Genomic DNA, 19,597 nt, shown 5'->3' on the forward strand with positions numbered 1-19,597 from the left:
TGAAGTATAATTACAAGCATTTCATAAGTGTTAAAAGCTTTTATTGAGAATTACATGAAGTTGATGCAAAGAGTCAATATTTGTAGTATTGACCATTCTCTTTCAAGACCTCTGCAATCCACCCTGGCATGCTCTCAATTAACATCCTGACTGATGGCATCCTATTCTTGCATAATCAATGCTTGGGAGTTTGTCAGAATTTGTGGGTTTTTGTTTGTCCACCCACCTCTTGAGGATTGACCACAAGTTCTCAATGGGATTAAGGTCTGGGGATTTTCCTGGCCATGGACCCAAAATATCAATGTTTTGTTCCCCTTAGTTATCACTTTTGCCTTATGGCAAGGTGCTCCATCATGCTAGAAAGAGCATTGTTCATCACCAAACTGTTCCTGGATGGCTGGGAGAAGTTGCTCTCGGAGGATGTGTTGGTACCATTCTTTATTCATGGCTGTGTTCTTAGGCAAAATTGTGAGCGAGCCCACTCCCTTGGCTGAGAAGCAACCCCAGACATGAATGGTCTCAGGATGCTTTACTGTTGGCATGACACAGGACTGATGGTAGCGCTCACCTTGTCTTCTCCAGACAAGCTTTTTTTCCGGATGCCCCAAACAATCGGAAAGGGAATTCATCAGAGACATGTACTTTACCCCAGTCCTATATCAGTTGGTCCCTGATGTTTTTCTTGGAGAGAAGTGGCTTCTTTGCTGCCATTCTTTACACCAGGCTATCCTCCAAAAGTCTTTGCCTCACTGTGCGTGCAGATGCACTCACACCTGCCTGCTGCCATTCCTGAGCAAGCTCTGTGCTGGTGGTGCCCCGATCGCGCAGCTGAATCAACTTTAGGAGGCAGTCCTGGCGCTTGCTGGACTTTCTCGGGCGCCCTGAAGCCTTCTTCACAACAATTGAACCGCTCTCCTTGAACTGCTCACCTTGAAGTTCTTGATGATGATGATCTGAATAATGGTTGATTTAAGTGAAATCTTACTGGCAGCAATATCCTTACCTGTGAAGCCCTTTTTTGTGCAAAGCAATGATGACGGCACGTCTTTGGATGTAACCATGGTTGACAGAGGAAGAACAATGATTCCAAGCACCGCCCTCCTTTTGAAGCTTCCAGTCTGTTATTTGAACTCAATTAGCATGACAGAGTGATCTCCAGCCTTGTCCTCGTCAACACTCACACCTGTGTTAACGAGAGAATCACTGACATGATGTCAGCTGGTCCTTTTGTAGCAGGGCTGAAATGCAGAGGAAATGTTTTTTTGGGGATTCAGTTCATTTGCATGGCAAAGAGGGACTTTGCAATTAATTGCAATTCATCTGATCACTCTTCATAACATTATGGAGTATATGCAAATTGCCATCATACAAACTGAGGCAGCAGACTTTGTGAAAATTAATATTTGTGTCGTTCTCAAAACTGTTGGCCACAACTGTACTAGCAAATATTCATCTTTAACCTGCAGCTTGACCTCAAAGCAGCGTTCATTTTGTCCCATCTGCAACCTACATCTGTACCATCGGCTGTGACTGTACTCCACCATGGAGAGAGACAAAGATGCATCTCCTGAACTGAGATTCCCTCCAAAGCTCACCCTTTTTCCTAGGACTGTTTGGTTGGAGATATCTGTAGGGTATTGAAGTATTTGGATCTCACTGTCTCCCTTGATCTCTGCCCAGGTCACTGATGATATTTGGGGATTTCCTGTTGTCATGTTCAACAGGCAAGGCAGGGTAGCTATCCCGTTGGGTGCTGCCATAACTGAATGTAGAATTTTGCATTCTTTGGAGGAGAGGAGAGGCTTACTCAAACAAGGTTGACTCTATTTTTATTCGACACGTACATAGAAAGAAATGGAATATATCATTTTACTTTTCACTTTGAGTGATGTTTTTCACCATTACACAAACACTCAAATCTGGGATTCTATCATTTTATCAGAAATGCTGACAATTGATATACTTTGTTAAGTATATTCGATCAAGAGCTTGATATGAGGTTCTGCAGCTGCACACACGTTTTCCCCAACAAATGGACAAGCCTATGGATCAATCAAACCTTTCTTTATTCCTTACAATGAAACCTGTATAACCCAGTTCATTTGACATTCAGTTTTTATATGAACAGATTGGATCCATAACGTAATTGCATTCAGGGCAGATCTGAAAAAGTCTTGCGTTGCGGTGGTCCACTCTCTTTGGGTTCCTGGTCTTTCCCTTTCCCTCAAACATCAAAATCCTTCAGCAGAGAAAAACAAAAATTATTACACAAGTCATGTAGCAAAAAGACATATAGCCTTAAAGGAAATACAGTGGATTACAAATGTTCAGAATCGTATTCAGAAAATGCATTTCAGGTCAAATGTAATGCCTTCATTAATGTAGTGTCAGTTTCCTTCATACTTACAGTCGGAGTATGGAATTCCTCTTCCCTAGCATCATATTGAGAAAGTCTGTGTAGCAGAACGTGTCTCGTGCAGCACCGCCAACCACATCTGACATCATCTTTTTCAGCTCCAAGTGAGTCTTTGCCACACCCAGCTTCTCCAACATGCGCTTCAGCCCCATCATGTCTGTGACACAGAGATAGAGAGAGAGTGTCACGTTCATCATATGAATGAGACCAAGGCGCAGCGTAGTATGCGTACATTCTTTAACAATATAAGAATGAACACTGAACAAACTAACAAAGAACAAACCGTGAAGCTAATACGGATAATGCAGACAGGCAACTAAACATAGAATAAGAACCCACAAACACAAAATGGCAATTGGCTACCTAAATATGATCCCCAATCAGAGACAACGATAAACAGCTGCCTCTGATTGGGAACCATATCAGGCCACCATAGACATATAAATACCTAGACCTACGAAACCCTCGACATACAAAAACCCTAGACAATACAAAAACTAGCATACCCACCCTTACCACACCCTGACCTAACCAAAATATAAAGAAAACAGAGATATTAAAGGTCCGAGCGTGACAGAGAGAGAGAGAGAGAGAGAGAGAGAGAGAGCTGTGACAAAGATTGAGCCATCCATGTGAACTATGTTGTCCTCATGATTAGCCTAATCGTGTTATTCATCAGGATTGTCATAAAAAAATAAGGCAATTTTACCAATGTCTCCTTGGTCATTGAGATCAAATTCCATGTATTTGTCTGTAAAACAATATAGAACACATTACAATTATTATTTTCTTGTTGATTCATTCAATAAGGAAACATAACTGTCTGATCAATGTGCAGTTAAAAGACTTGAAATCTCACTTTTAAACATTTCCAGTTTTGAGCTGAGGTCCTCCTCCTCTGCATATTTAGGATCTGTGAGAAAAACCTTAAGAATAGAATACCACAAGGCAGACATTGAGATTAGATCGTGTCAGTGGTGACCTGTCATTCAGCCACACATTTTTTGTAAAAAACAAACATGTTTTGCATGTTACTTTGGCATTAGTATGTGTCACATATCAGTTTGCAAACAATCAAAAACATTTTTTTTTCACCTTTACTTAACCAGGTAAGCTAGTTGAGAACAAGTTCTAATTTACAACTGCGACCTGGCCAAAAAAAGCAAAGCAGTGCGACACAAACAACAACACAGAGTTACACATGGAATAAACAAGCGTACAGTCAACAACACAATAGAAAAAAAGAATGATGATGATGTGCAAGTAGAGATACGGTGTGCAGAAGAGCAGAAAAGTAAATAAACACAATATGGGGATGAGGTAGGTAGATTGGGTGGGCTATTTACAGACTATGTACAGCTGCAGCGATCTGTTAGCTGCTCAGATAGCTGATGTTTAAAGTTAGTGAAGGAAATATAAGTCTCCAACTTCAGCGATTTTTGCAATTCGTTCCAATTACTGGCAGCAGAAAACTAGAAGGAAATGCGGCTAAAGGAGGTGTTGGCTTTGGGGATGACCAGTGAGATATACCTGCTGGAGCGAGTGCTAAGGGTGGGTGTTTTTATCGTGACAAGTGAGCTGAGATAAGGCAGAGCTTTACCTAGCAGAGACTTGTAGATGACCTGGAGCCAGTGGGACTGGTGACGAATATGTAGCGAGGGCCAGCCGACTAGAGCATACAGGTCGCAGGGGCTTTGGTAACAAAACGGATGGCACTGTGATAGACTGCATCCAGTTTGCTGAGTAGTATATGGGAAGCTATTTTGTAGATGAAATCGCCGAAGTCGAGGATCGGTAGGATAGTCAGTTTTACTAGGGTAAGTTTGGCAGCGTGTGTGATGGAGGGTTTGTTGCAAAATAGAAAGCCGATTCTAGATTTGATTTTGGATTGGAGATGTTTAATATGAGTCTGGAAGGAGTGATTACAGTCTAGCCAGACACCTAGGTATTTGTAGTTGTCTACATATTCTAGGTCAGAACCGTCCAGAGTAGTGATGCTAGTCGGGCGGGCAGGTGTGGGCAGCGAACGGTTGAAAAGCATGCATTTGGTTTTTACTAGCGTTTAAGAGCAGTTGGAGGCCACGGAAGGAGTGTTGTATGCATTGAAGCTTGTTTGGAGGTTTGTTAACACAGTGTCCGAAGAAGGGCCAGATGTATACAGAATGTTGTCGTCTGCGTAGAGGTGGATCAGGGAATCACTCGCAGCAAGAGCGACATCATTGATATATACAGAGAAAAGAGTCGGCCAGAGATTTGAACCCTGTGGTACCCCCATAGAGACTGCCAGAGGTCTGGACAACTGGCCCTCCGATTTGAACCAGGCGAGGCAGTCATTTGAGAAACCAAAGTGTGTGCCAATAAGAATATGGTGATTGACAGAGTCGAAAGCCTTGGCCAGGTCGATGAAGACGGCTGCACAGTGTTGTCTTTTATCGGTGGCGGTTATGATATCGTTTAGTACCTTGAGCGTGGTTGAGGTGCACCAGTGACCAGCTCGGAAACCGGATTGCACAGCTGAGAAGGTGGGATTCAAAATGGTCAGTGACTGTTTATTTACTTGGCTTTCAAAGACTTTAGAGAGGAAGGGCAGGATGGATATAGGTCTATATCAGTTTGGGTCTGGAGTGTCACCCCCTTTGACGAGGTGGATGACCGCGGCAGCTTTCCAATCTTTAGGGATCTCAGACGATACGAAAGAGAGGTTGAACAGACTGGTAATAGGGCTTGCAACAGTGGCGGCAGATAATTTTAGAAATAGAGGTTCCAGATTGTCAAGCCCAGCTGATTTGTACGGGTCCAGGTTTTGCAGCTCTTTCAGAACATCTGCGATCTGGATTTGGGTGAAGGAGAAGCTGGGGAGGCTCAGGCAAGTAACTGGGGGTGGGCGGAGCTGTTGGCCGGGGCTGGGGTAGCCAGGAGGAAAGCATGGCCAGCCGTAGAGAAATGCTTATTGAAATTTTTGATTATCATGGATTTATCGGTGGTGACATTGCTACCTAGCCTCAGTGCATTGGGCAGCTGGGAGGAGGTGCTCTTGTTCTCCATGGACTTTACAATGTCCCAAAACGTTTTGGAGTTAAAGCTACAGGATGCAAATTTCTGCCTGAAGTAGCTGGCCTTTGCTTTCCTGACTGACTTTGTGTATTGGTTCCTGACTTTCCTGAAAAGTTGCATATCAAGGGGACTATTCGATGCTAGTGCAGTACGCCACAGGATGTTTTTGTGCTGGTCAAGGACAGTCAGGTCTGATGTGAACCAAGGGCTATATCCGTTCTTAGTTCTACATTTTTTGAAAGGTGCATGTTTATTTAAGATGGTGAGGAAATTACTTTTAAAGAACGACCAGGCATCCTCTACTGATGGGATGAGGTCAATGTCCTTCCAGGATACCCCGGCCAGGTCGATTAGAAAGGCCTGCTCACAGAAGTGTATAGATATATAAGATATATCATGGAGTTAATAAACATGGTCTCTTTGTTGTTTTCTTGAGTAAGGCAGCTCCAAAATGTAGATGTTTCAGCCTAGCTCAGTGCTTTCTGTGGTGGTTGGACAAGCCAGCAGAAAATACGAAGCGTTGCACCATGATTAGTTCAGTGTTCTGTTACTCATGGGGACACTACATTACCGCCAAGTCTAAAGGTAGAGCTAGAAAATTCAAGCCACTTGGGTGCTGCCATAGAGTTACATTAGATGTACCCATCCAATAATTGATAAATTTGTTCCCCATAATGACAAAGTGAAAACAGGTTTTTAGAAATGTTTGCAAAAAAACAAAACAGAAATACATTATTTACATAAGTATTCAGAACATTTGCTATGAGACTCTAAATTGAGCTCAGGTGTCTCCTGTTTCCGTTGATCATCCTTGAGATGTTTCTACAACTTGATTGGAGTCCGCCTATGGTAAATTCAATTGATTGGACATGATTTGGAGCTGCACCCCACCTGTTTTGAGACCCACATTTTTAGCACCCTTGCCTGTTTCGCATGTTATGTTATTTTGGCATTAATACGTGTCACATATCAGTTTGCAAACAATGTAAAAAATATATATAATTTTAAAGTCGCATACAAACATGGTCTTCTTTTGTTTTCTTGAGTAAGGCAGCTCCAAAATGCAGGTGTTTCAGCCTAGTTCAGTGATTTCTGTGGTGGTGGGGCAGCCAGCACAAAATATAGAGCAATGTGCCGTGATTGGCTCAGTGTTCTGTCACTCATGGGTACACTACGTCATGGCCAAGTCTAAGGGTAAAGCTCGAAAATTCAAGCCCCTTGTGTGCTGCCATAGAGTTACATTAGAAGTGCCCATCCAAGTAGGCTCACGGTCATTGGCCACAGATAACATGACAAATCATGTTATATCTACAGCAGCAGCTTTGATTGGACTGATCATGTCAACATCATACTTTCAAAATCTTAGCTAGCAGTCACCATCAAGTCGACAATCTACTGGAAAATCATTTTTAATCCTTGTCTTGTGAAGAGAAATAATGAAGAGAAATTATAGATAAAATGTATCAGTACTCATCGGCCATTGGACATAAACATTACACAACAAGTTGGGGATCGCAAATTCAACAATGAGTGTTTTGGAAGGAATCAGTGGCTAACTGCAAGCATTCCAAACCAATCATTATCAAAGAAATCATCGTGCCGTGCTCAAAACAACTGTTAACTTGAAACTGCAAAATCTGACTTTGGTGAGTTCAAAACAACTGGGAAATTGGGAAAAACAAGCTACGACTGGGAAAATACGTTTTGAACTTTCATCCAACTCAGAATTGTAAATCGGGAACTCGGCCCTCTTTCTAGAGCTACGACCTGAACATCACTGTTGTCATTATGATTTTCCCAAGTTCCCAGTTGTCTTGAAAGAACCATAAATTCAGAGAATGCCAGACTTTGATGACAAAGTTTGATGACAAAATATGTCCACAAAGGACCGCTGGGCCACATTTCTGTTCAGGTGAGCACAGCACAACAAGGTGAGTCCAAAAATGTATTGTATGCTGCTGAAAAAAATATGTGCCAGGGAGATGTGTGCCAGGGAGACTATAGCTAAGAAAGTAATACTAAGTGTATGTCATGTAGTAAGATCTTAGTAGCCCATGTACCTCACCCTAATAATTTAAAACATTTTGCCTACTGTTCTGACTTGGTGGTGCACATGTAGCCTATAACCTGTTTTTGTTATTGTAATCATCGATTACATTTATGCCTCTTTTTTTATCCTACGGTTCTGACTTGGTGTACATGGAGAGCACTGTAAGAACGGCCCATGTTCTGAATTCTGGCACTGTACAATTAAAAAGTGCTGAACAAATATTTATATCGACTACATCCATCCTAGCTCATCCTCTTATCAACTTGTCGTCCCTTTATGCCATAGTTTGTACATCTCAATTGACAGTAGAAACCACATTTGTTAAAGCAAGTCAGCCATATATAGATATATTTTAAAAGCAGGAAATGAGGCTGAATGTATTGTTTCGCTGCCAGACAGGGCTCAGCTGATAGCCAAGTGTAGCTGTGATATTGTGCAATTAATGTATTGTTTAGTGTTGTGTATTGGCTTTGCCGGCATGCATCCATGCATTTATTTTCCTCTACCAAGATTTTCATGCTAAAATCGCCACTGGATAGTGTACATAGATAATCAGATGCCAGTAATACTATAGCTAGATAATACTACCATAATGACATTTATAGACAGATGAACAACAGACCTCATTGATGGAGTTCAGTTTCACATCCTGCTGAGACTTGAGGAATCCAAATGCTTTTCCTCCTGAAATGATACGAGGATCAACTCAGAAAGCGTGTTACTACTCACTTCCTTATTGGTGATCTATCCACACAACCCTCACACATTCACAGGATCTAACTAAAGTTTACAGATTTGATTTCATTGATTGATTTAGCTAAAACACTTTATTTCTTTAATAAATTGTTTATAAAATCTGTGGAGTGCATATCGACAGAAAGACAGACAGACGGACTGACAGCGTGAGATGACACAGAGACTTACCTTGCAAATGTTTGTCCATGTCAATCTGCTGTTATTTGGTGGATCATAGAGTAGTCAAAGGGACCAGGGGTGGCTGAGCGTTGTGTCATGAACACTGAAAGTGTAAAGTATGTGTCTGTATTTTGTGACAGAAGAGGAAGTGTGGGGAGTTAAAGTTAGAGTGTGGTCATTTGCTAAGTTCCCCTCTCACATCCACTCACAGCAGACGGAACAGAGAGAGAACGAAGAGAGTCTATGGAGGGGACAATGAACTAGGGGGTTTGCATTTGACATGCGCTAGACTCGGCTACCACATAAACACTGCACACTACATTATTGGCTACATATTTATTTTTTTACTATTCAAGTCCTTTCAGCAAAACATGCAATTACTTTTCATGTCTTTTTATATTTATTTAACTAGGCAAGTCATCAAATTTATTTATATGGCCCTTCTTACATCAGCTGATATCTCAAATTGCTGTACAGAAACCCAGCCTAAAACCCCAAACAGCAAGTAATGCAGGTGTAGAAGCACGGTGGCTAGGAAAAACTCCCTAGAAAGGCCAAAACCTAGGAAGAAACCAGGTTATTAGGGCTGGCCAGAACAAATTCATATTTTCAATGACGGCCTAGGAACAGTGGCTTAACTGCCTGTTCGGCAGAACGACAGATTTGCACCTTGTCAGCTCGGGGATTTGAACTTGCAACCTTTCAGTTACTAGTCTAACCACTAGGCTACCCCGTATAGATTTAGGTACAAGAAAGGAATGCATATAATTATTTTTGCTTAACTATGGGACGTCCCAGTTAAGATGTGTGCAAATTCTTACTTTACAATGTGACAGCCCCATGGGACTCCCTCGCCGGATGTGATGCGCAGCCCTTATGGGACTCCCAATTACAGCCGGATGTGATGCAGCCCTTATGGGACTCCCAATTACAGCCGGATGTGATGCAGCCCCATGGGACTCCCAATTACAGCCGGATGTGTGCAGCCCTTATGGGACTCCCAATTACAGCCGGATGTGATGCAGCCCCATGGGACTCCCAATTACAGCCGGATGTGATGCAGCCCCTATGGGACTCCCAATTACAGCCGGATGTGTGCAGCCCTTATGGGACTCCCAATTACAGCCGGATGTGTGCAGCCCTTATGGGACTCCCAATTACAGCCGGATGTGATGCAGCCTGGATTTGAGCCAGATACTGCAGTGATGCCTCTTGCACTGTCTTAGACCACTGCGCCACTCTGGATGTAACATCTAACAGTACGGTTAGGCTAAGTATTGTATAACTAATTGGATAAATGTGAAAATTACAGGGCTCCTGAGTGGTGCAGGGTCTAAGGCATTGCATCTCAGTGAATGAGGCGTCACTACAGTCCCTGGTTCGAATCCAGGTTGTATCACATCTGGCAGTGATTGGGAGTCCGTCATTGTAAATAAGAATTTGTTCTTAACTGGCTTGTCTGTTTAAATATATGTATATTATTTTAAGCAAATAACTTGTTCTCAGTCTTTGACACTAGATGGCACTGTTAAGCATATAATCTTCAAAACAACATTGTTTTTATGTGGGAAGTCAATAAATGTTTCCCCGCAAATGTGTATTCATGACACATATAGAAACTAGGCCTTGGAGAACTGAGATTGGACTCTGAGATGAGAGACTACCTTGATAAGGAACTTCACACACTTACATGGATAATGGCACTGTTTCAGTCACAAGGGTTGTCAATACTTCTGTTGATCATCAGAACACAGTTTGCTGGTGAGTAGAGTCATTTTTGATTAAATTGCACTTGATTTAATTGTCTGAAAGTAATTTTTAGAGCAGTATGCATATTTAATTAGTTATTTAATTTAGTTAAAATGCTAATTTGATCCATTTTTTCCATAATTTCCCAGGTGCTGAGTCTTGTTCTCATGTAGATGCGCCACAATTCATCACAGCTACTCAGGAAGAGGTAGTTGTCCTCCCCTGTTTCATATCAATCCACAAAGATTCAGCAACCAGAGTGAAATGGATAAAACGTTCACCTAAACATGAGGACATCTTGGTGTGGCCTGATGATCCATCTGTGGCCCATAAATCAGAACGTGTGGCCTTCGAGTCGGGAGCGGATGTTGTGGCGGCTGGAAACCTGTCCCTGTCTCTAAGAGATGTAAGGAAATCTGACGAAGGGCTTTATAGTTGCAAGGTCTGGTTGGGATGGAGTTGTGTCCATGTGAAAAACATCACTCTAAAAGTGAAAGGTAAAATGATATATTCCATTTCTTTCTATGTAAGTGTCAAATAAAAATAGAGTCAACCTTGTTTGAGTAAGCCTCTCCTCTCCTCCAAAGAATGCAAAATTCTACATTCAGTTATGGCAGCACCCAACGGGATAGCTACCCTGCCTTGCCTGTTGAACATGACAACAGGAAATCCCCAAATATCATCAGTGACCTGGGCAGAGATCAAGGGAGACAGTGAGATCCAAATACTTCAATACCCTACAGATATCTCCAACCAAACAGTCCTAGGAAAAAGGGTGAGCTTTGGAGGGAATCTCAGTTCAGGAGATGCATCTTTGTCTCTCTCCATGGTGGAGTACAGTCACAGTCAATGGTACAGATGTAGGTTGCAGATGGGACAAAATGAACGCTGCTTTGAGGTCAAGCTGCAGGTTAAAGGTGAGTATGTGCTAGTACATTCTTATTCGGAATATACAGTACATTTGGAAAGTATTCAGACCCCTTGACTTTTTCCACATTTTGTTACGTTACAATCTTATTCTAAAATTGATCAAATTGTTTTGTTTCCTCATCAATCTACACACAATTCCCCATAATGACAAAGCGAAAACAGGTTTTTAGAATTTTTTGCAAATGTATAAAAAAAAACATAAACATAAATAGATGATTTACATAAGTATTCAGACCCTTTACTATGAGACCCAAAATTGAACTCATGTGTATCCTGTTTCCATTGATCCTCCTGGAGATGTTTCTACAACTTGATTGCAGTGTGGTAAATGAAATTGATTGTAGATGATTTGGAAAGCACACACCTGTCTATATAAAGTCCCCAGTGGCGACCAGTCATTCATTTTTAATCCTTGTCATATGAAGAGAAATAATGAAGGGAAATTATAGATAAAACATATCAGTACTCATCGGCAATCGGAAATAAACATTACACAACAAGTTGGAAATCGCAAATTCAACAATGAGTGGTTTGGAAAGAATCAGTGGCTAACTGTAAGCATTGGAAAACAATCATTAGCCTGCTATTCAGTGGAGTGGCTGTGTGGTGCCAAGTCTAAGATTAATGGTCTCTTTTCCTAGTTTAAAATTATAAACGTTCAACATTGGCCATGCTGTCAATGAAGCATGATTAGTGCGGTGCTCAAAACAACTGTTAACTCGGAACTGCAAAATCTGTTGAAGACTCTGGGAAAACGAGCTATGACTGTGAAAATAAGTCCTGTCCACGATATGTCCACGAAGGACCGCTGGGCCACCTTCCTGTTCAGGTGAGCACAGCACAACAAGGTGAGTCCAAAAACGTATTGCATGCTGTTGCATAAATGATGTAATATGCCAGGGAGATATGTATAGTGTAGCGAAGAAATTAGTACACTGTATGTTGTGTAGTAAGCTGTTAGTAGCCCATGTACCTCATACTAATAATTTGGCATATTTTCACCTCTTAATTTTGACTATTGTTCTGACTTGGTGGTGCACATGTAGCCTTTAAAATGTAATCATCTAATTTTGTAAGAACTTTCATTGTCTGCTTATATGCCCCCTTTATTTATCCTACGGTTCTGACTTGGTGTACAGGGAGATCACTGTAAGAATGTTCTGAATTCTGTCACTGTACATTTTAAAAGTGCTGAACAAATAGTTATATTGATCCTGTCCGTCCTAGCTCGCTCATGAATGTTTTAATCAAAATTCTGGATTGACTCTTATGCACTTGTCATCCACTTAGGCCCTAGTTTGTACATATCAATTGTCAGTAGAAACCACAGTTGTTTAAGCAAGTCAGCCATATCAGCTATGTTTTTTAAAGGCAGTAAATGTGGCTGAATGAACTGTTTCGCTGCCAGACAAGGCTCTGCTGATAACCAGGTGTAGCCGTGGTAAGGTGTTGGGACTGCTTTTTGGACTCTGCTGTTGGGACAGCTTTATGTAGGCTGTTGGGACAGCTTTATGTAGGCCAGTTTGTGGGCACTGTTTGTCACTGGTATAGTGCAATTAATATATTGTTTAGTGTTGTGTTGTGTCGTGGCTTTGCTGGCATGCAAAGGAATTGTCCGTAGAGCTCAGAGACAGGATTGTTTCGAGGCACAGATCTGGGGAAGGGTACCAAACCATTTCCGCAGCATTGAAGGTCCACAAGAACACAGTGGACTCCATCATTCTTAAATGGAATAAGTTTGGAACTACCAAGACTCTTCCTAGAGCTGGCCAAACTGAGCAAAAGTGGGAGAAGGGCCTTGGTCAGGGAGGTGACAGCATCATGCTGTGGGGATGTTTTTCAGCGGCAGTGACTGGGAGACTAGTCAGGATCGAGGGAAAGATGAACAGAGCAAAGTACACAGAGATCCTTGTTGAAAGCCGGCTCCAGACCGCTCAGGACCTCAGACTGGGGTGAAGATTCACCTTCCAATATGACAACGACCCTAAGCACACAGCCAATAGAACACAGGAGTGGCTTCGGGACAAGTCTCAGAATGTCCTTGAGTGGCACAGCCAGAGCCCGGACTTGAACCCGATCGAACATCTCTGGAGAAACCTGAAAATAGCTGTGCAGCTACGCTGCCCATCCAACCTGACAGCTTGAGAGGATCTGCAGAGAAGAATGGGAGAAACTCCCCAAATACAGGTGTGCCAAGCTTGTTGCGCCATACCAAAGACTCAAGGCTGTAGTTGCTGCCAAAGGTGCTTCCACAAAGTACTGAGTAAAGCGTCTGAATACTTATGTAAATGTGATATTTCTGTTGTTTTTTTAATGAATTTGCAAACATTTCTAAAAAATGTTTTTTTTTGTCTAATGGGACAACTTGTGTGTAGATTGATGGGGGAAAAACAATTTGATACATTTTAGAATAAGGCTGTAACGTAACAAAATGATTCTGTCATTTGGCCAGGGTTGTTCCGGGTTTTGGTCAAATGCCCCCATTGTGCAATTTTTTTCCCTTGTTCCCCATTATTATTTGCACCTGTTCGTTTCCCCTGATTGTATTTAAACCCTTAAGTTCTGTGCTCTGTGTTTGTAACACCCAGCCCTAACAAAATGTTTTTGGGAAATTCCTACCACCTTTTGGATTTGCAAGGGGTCTGAATACTTTTGGTTAAGTGACCTCACTCCGGAGATGCACTGTATATATACCTGTTCTGTGCCCTTAGTTTCTGTGTTTGTATGTTAGCACCCAGCCCTTGTCAACCATTGCATTAGCAATTTGATGTTCTATAATGATCATTTTCTACCATTGAATCAGAACAGGAAGAGGAGAAACTGGTTGTTAGGACTTTCACCACAACTGAACTAACAAACCCTGGTAGGTGTACAATGTTTTTCTCTTATTTGTGTCTTTTATTTATTTAAAATAACAATTCTACTGAATATATTTGTGGACATATTTATCACCACTGGGTTTAGAGGACAAGAGACACACGACAGGCTTTACACTCAGTTCAATGAAATGAGACCATGAATGACTGTCATCATATTATATTGATGCTCTACTCAGCAGTTACTGCCAGGGGGAGTCCAGAAAGAGTTGCGACTGCTACAGTTGGAACGGCTACTATAGTGGCTTCATCCATGTGTGTGATTGTCATAATGGCCCTTACGCTGGGATTGATCATTTGCCTCAGGCGACGCAGACACTCAGGTATGTACGGACACTGCTCTGGTTTATACTGACCTGGTAAAGTAAGGCTAAATGTTTTGAAACACACAGTATTATTGCATTGTGAATCTGCCTCTCTCTCGTTCTCAGATGGAGATGAGTCTGACTGGAATACTTATGAAGATGTACAAGACCCAGGTAAGCCTGTTGATTATGTCACATCCTGAATGTGCTCAGAGGGCTCCTGTCAACCTAAATAACGTCTTCATCTATTCTTTTCACAGCAATGGGACCCAATTGTCTCTATTCACTTGCAGAGTTTGACCAGAAGGACAACCTCGGCACTTGTGAGTTTTTTCCCACATTATTTTTGTAAAAAAATGTTTAACCTGGGCCTCGATTCAATCCGGACCACAGTAGATCCGTGTTATAGCACAATTGTCATTTAAAGGCAATGCTTCCTGGTTCGCAGAGATAGCACTCATGGTAAAATGCATATGTCAGCTGAATCGGAGATAACCTTTAAACATCAAACATGCTAAAATGCGGATCTTTCGCGATCTGGATTGAATCTAGGTTCTGGTCACTGTCAGGTTCAAATGTTTCTGTTCTGTAAACAATTAACATTTCATTACATGTATTTTTTATTTTTTTCAGTTCAATGGCAGGTTCAAATGTTTCCAACAAAAACACCTGTAAATGCTTTTTAGATATTCTGTAAACAATATAACAATAACAATTTATCTTTCATTAAATATTACACAATAACAATCTTATCTTTCAACCCCTGTATAGCCTTTATTACACAATTTTATTTTCAACCCCTGTTCAATGTATTACACAATAACATTATTTCAACCCCTGGTATAGCAGTATTACACAATAACAATCTTATCTTTCAACCCCTGAAAATAGTATTATAATCTTATCTTTCAATCAATAGTATTACACAATAACAATCTTATCTTTCAACCCCTGTATAGCCTTAGTATTACACAATAACAATCTTATCTTTCAACCCCTGGTATAACCTACATAGTATTACACAAAACAATCTTATCTTTCAACCCCTGTAAATAGTATTACACAATAACAATTTATCTTTCAACCCCTGATATAGCCTCATAGTATTACACAATAACAATCTTATCTTTCAACCCCTGGTATAGCCTACATAGTATTACACAATAACAATCTTATCTTTCAACCCCTGGTATAGCCTACATAGTATTACACAATAACAATCTTATCTTTCAACCCCTGGTATAGCCTACATAGTATTACACAATAACATTATTTCAACCCCTGGTATAGCCTACATAGTATTACACAATAACAATCTTATCTTTCAACCCCTGGTATAGCCTACATAGTATTACACAATAACATTATTTCAACCCCTGGTATAGCTTTATTACACAATAACCCTATACTGGTATAGTATTACACAATAACAATCTTTCAACCCCTGGTATAGCCTACATAGTATTACACAATAACAACTTAGTTGTGAAATAATCAAATGGATGAGGTGACCAATTGTATTTAGCTTGATTTGATTGGACGTATTCCTTTATTTGTCACCCCATGGTGGACCAACTTTTGCTGACGCTTTTCTACACCAAATGATGTGTAGTTGGGAGCTGTTCCAGACAGAGACATGCTGTTCTGGGGTTTTTACTTGTATTGCTAATGCTCCCACACTGCCATCCTGCATTAAATAAACACACTTATCTGTTCACTCTCATGTGTTATGTGTCTTGTCACAGTCCCATACATCTACAGAGTTTTACACTGCTGAAGAGAAGCTACCAGGTTTCATGTGGGATGTGAAAGTCAGCAGAGTGATGTTCAAGACAGGAGGTGGGGTGACTTAGCCATCAACCCCCCACACTGAGGAGTCATACTGAATGTGTTCCTGTAACCAACTTACGCCGGGGTTTTTAACTGTGGTAACTGGTGATATTCTATAGAGGTTATTTTCTTTTTATGAATTTATTTCCACCATAAAAAACAACTTGCATAGACTTGATGTCATGGTGACACTTATAATGTTCCAAAATATCAAGGGAAATCCAAACCACAAAACAATGCAAAGTACAAAGTAGTCAAATTAGATTTAAAACTCAACTAATAGCCTAAAGATAGAGAACATGACATTACACTCAGTTCCCAGCCTGCAGAAGATTATAGAAACTGTTGTTGGTTACTCCGGAAGGTTGAATTGGTTGATCTTGAATCTCGTCATAGAGATGAGTCTGCGAAGAAAAGATGGAATGTGTAAAACCAGTTGAATTTAGTTCACCAACATGGTAAAAGGGTTAGAAGACATGGCTGAAGACGTTGTAGGCATACTCAATTGGGCTTCACTTGTTAGTGAATTACATTGTTGTGTTTTATTGAATCCTTACCATTGCAACAGGTGTCTGCTGTTCTTCTCCTTCTATAGACAAAGAGGGACAAATGTCAGCTTTATTTCACATGAATTGAATTCCGATGATATGGCTTTCCTTTAAACTGCTGTTCATTACTGTAGGTTTAATCAAGGATGCAACATCCAAATTGCAGTTTTGTAACACACACAATCTAACCAGTGAACAAATACGTACGAGCGGCACTTCCCTTGCCCTGCCTCTTCCAATACACGCCCCCTCCAACAGCACAGAGCAGCAGTAGCAGAAGGACTGACCATCCCACTGCAGGTAGAACACGACCTATTTGCAAAGACGTATAAAGTCACAGACACTGTATTACAACTCAATATCTTATCACAACATCACAGTAATGATGTCAGGATTTGGCCAGGGTTGTTCTGGGTTTTGGTCACTAGATGCCCCCATTGTGCTTTTTGACCTTATGTTTTTTCCCTTGTTCCCCATTATTATTTGCACCTGTGCCTCGTTTCCCCTGATTGTATTTAAACCCTTAGTTTCCCTCAGTTCTGTGCTCTGTGTTTGTATGTTAGCACCCAGCCCTAGTGTTCTGTGTATTCTTGTCGATTCCGGTGGATGCTCTTGTGGAATTTTGTTTTTGAGTATCTCTTGAGGCTTTTTTGTGCTATTCCTACCACCTTTTGGATTTGCCATTTTTGTATTGAAGGACTTCTCCTTTTTACTTTATTAAATACACCGTCTTAAGTACTGCTGTGTCTGCCTCATCTTCTGGGTTCTGCTGTCTATTCGTGGCTCAGTTGGTTAAGTGACTGTTTCTCACTCCGGAGACCCAGGTTTCTTAACCGGGTCCTGACAAATGAAAGAATACAGCCTCAACACAGGTCATGGCTATGCATTGTTCCAAACTACTTTCAAAAGTCTTACCTCTCTGGATGGTCCACTCCTTTACAGCCATTACAACCCCCTCTCTGAGCACGGCGCAGGCTATCTTCTCTGTGCCCTGGCGGTCAGGGAGGAAGAGTTTGGAGATCAGGGTGGTGTTATGTCCTTAGGGCCACTCTGCAACCCATCCTGGCCACTGTGAATCCAGGATAAATTGAAGTCTCCACAATCTTCCACACAGGTGAGTGAGCAGGTCAGGGTGAGATTGTTTCCGTCTGTGGTAGCATACTCTGCAGATACTGAGTAGAACAACAAGAAGATCTACTTGATATCAGGACAAAGCAGTGGTGTACTTCGTGCCGTTACCCTAATTTACTAAGTTTATACATAGTGTAAGGCACTTATTTATGTCTCAATGGTACAACCCATTGACACTCACCATCCAGAGTGTGTAGTAGGATTCTGTTCTGTTGCGAGCAGTTGTAGAGCCCAGAATGCAGTGTTTTCACATTGCTGATGACCAAAGACCCGTCTTGGCTGATGTGAGCTGCAGGAAGGTGACCCTGAGTTCCAGCTGAGACATCGCCTGACCGAGACAGTGACCTTTGACCCAGAGTCCACTGGAATCTGCTGCCCACCTCGAGGGAGGAGTGGGTGGCACAGGGAAGTGATACTGACTCACCCACTGCGACAAACACTTCCTCTATACCTCCTGAGAGAGAGAGAGAGAGAGAGAGAGAGAGGAATTTGGTTGCAATATACTACTGTGTTAATGCAAATATGATGCAATAATACATAGTTCCAAACGTACCTGTAATTTCTGTGATATAGCTGAGGGACGTCTTCACAACCTCTCCTTCAATCAGTTGACACCGCCACTTCCTGTGATGGTCTGTCTTCCTGACACCTCGGATGGTCAGCGTAGAGAAGCAAGCAGATGAACGTTCGGTTTGAAATCTCTCTCCCTGCAGCACTGTATTGGCCTCATTCAGCCAATTCAGCTTTATTTCACTATGGTTGCATTGTGGGACAAGGCCTGAGAATATATTCAGGTAACATTGGAGCTTGACATCCTTCTCTGGTGCTGTATTGGTGTCTGTTGCCAGAGTAACTGGTAAAAAAATGTAAATAATGGTGACAACACTCACTCAGAAATAGTGTGTATAAAGATGGACAATGTAGGTTGATCATAAATGGTAACATACTGTTGAGAAGCTGAAGAGAAACACTTGAACTGGTAGCCCCATCTCCACAGGTGTAAACTCTTCCATCATCTATTTCAAGAGGTTGAATATGTAGAGAGCAGTCATGTCCCACTTTCAGTCGACTGGATCTTCCTGAGTTTGGACCATCTGCTTTCACCTTGCCTGATAGTTCTAATTGGTTACGAAACCCATCTTTCACTATACTCCAGGTAACAGAGGAGCAGGAATTGATGTAGGATGTACCACATGGTCTCCAATTGAAGCAAAGATTCTTGTGGGCCTACGGTCTTTTGAATAGTGTAAAAACAAGTGTTACAACATTTCTCATAACAAAATCAATAGGGAATCAATAAATATTTGATTTAAAATATGTTTTAAAGAAATCTAATGTTAAAGGAATCTTATTTACCAGATGACTGGAGTCCAAGTATAGTCTGTAAAAGCATGCCGAGACACAGTTTTAAGGACAGACACATCTCTCCGTCTTGTGATTCTCTTTTGACAGTATGTGTTGTCATTCAGGAAATTACAAGTTCTCACTCATCTTCTCTTTTTTCACCAACTTGTAGAAATTCCAGCCATCATGCCCTGGTATTTTTCATCCAAGTAGGCCTTCTTTTTTTGCTCTTCCCCTTTCCATTCAGTTCTATTTGAAATCTTATGTTTTATAACCTAGCCTACAAACACAAGACAGTATGAGGCGAAAAAATTAACAAATTGAGATAAACCATGCAGAAAATTATGGCATTTCCCACCAAACGGATGTTATATAAATTCCATGACTGTAAAGAATATTCTACTATTCTCCCATATTACATTTATTAGATTTATTTAAAAAATTCAGCC

General features: G+C 41.3%; 3 protein-coding genes across 3 annotated transcripts; 1 reads left to right on the forward strand and 2 right to left on the reverse strand.

Annotated features, from left to right (window-relative positions):
• Positions 1–2,049: 2,049 nt before the first annotated feature.
• Positions 2,050–8,592, reverse strand: LOC135520931 (allograft inflammatory factor 1-like). Its single transcript, XM_064946806.1, is given in 7 exon segments — positions 2,050–2,209; positions 2,212–2,239; positions 2,408–2,573; positions 3,126–3,167; positions 3,276–3,342; positions 8,143–8,204; positions 8,445–8,592. Coding segments are annotated over 7 exon segments (441 nt in total). The 5' UTR covers positions 8,464–8,592; the 3' UTR covers positions 2,050–2,152.
• Positions 8,593–10,068: 1,476 nt separating this feature from the next.
• LOC135519821 (uncharacterized) lies at positions 10,069–16,148 on the forward strand. Its single transcript, XM_064945033.1, has 9 exons — positions 10,069–10,196; positions 10,334–10,681; positions 10,772–11,101; positions 13,918–13,977; positions 14,170–14,313; positions 14,422–14,469; positions 14,556–14,618; positions 14,929–14,939; positions 16,041–16,148. Exons 1-9 carry the CDS (start codon positions 10,088–10,090, stop codon positions 16,146–16,148), a joined length of 1,221 nt encoding a protein of 406 aa, XP_064801105.1. The 5' UTR covers positions 10,069–10,087.
• On the reverse strand, positions 15,399–19,295 carry LOC135520932 (uncharacterized). Its single transcript, XM_064946808.1, has 9 exons — positions 19,161–19,295; positions 18,752–18,949; positions 18,358–18,657; positions 17,986–18,258; positions 17,589–17,845; positions 16,881–16,985; positions 16,683–16,714; positions 15,750–16,529; positions 15,399–15,636 (listed from the first exon to the last, which is right to left on the reverse strand). Exons 1-5 carry the CDS (start codon positions 19,267–19,269, stop codon positions 17,694–17,696), a joined length of 1,032 nt encoding a protein of 343 aa, XP_064802880.1. The 5' UTR covers positions 19,270–19,295; the 3' UTR covers positions 15,399–15,636; positions 15,750–16,529; positions 16,683–16,714; positions 16,881–16,985; positions 17,589–17,693.
• Positions 19,296–19,597: the final 302 nt, after the last annotated feature.

Source organism: Oncorhynchus masou, chromosome 29 (genome assembly GCF_036934945.1).
Source record: "Oncorhynchus masou masou isolate Uvic2021 chromosome 29, UVic_Omas_1.1, whole genome shotgun sequence".
Lineage (NCBI taxonomy): Eukaryota > Metazoa > Chordata > Actinopteri > Salmoniformes > Salmonidae > Oncorhynchus > Oncorhynchus masou.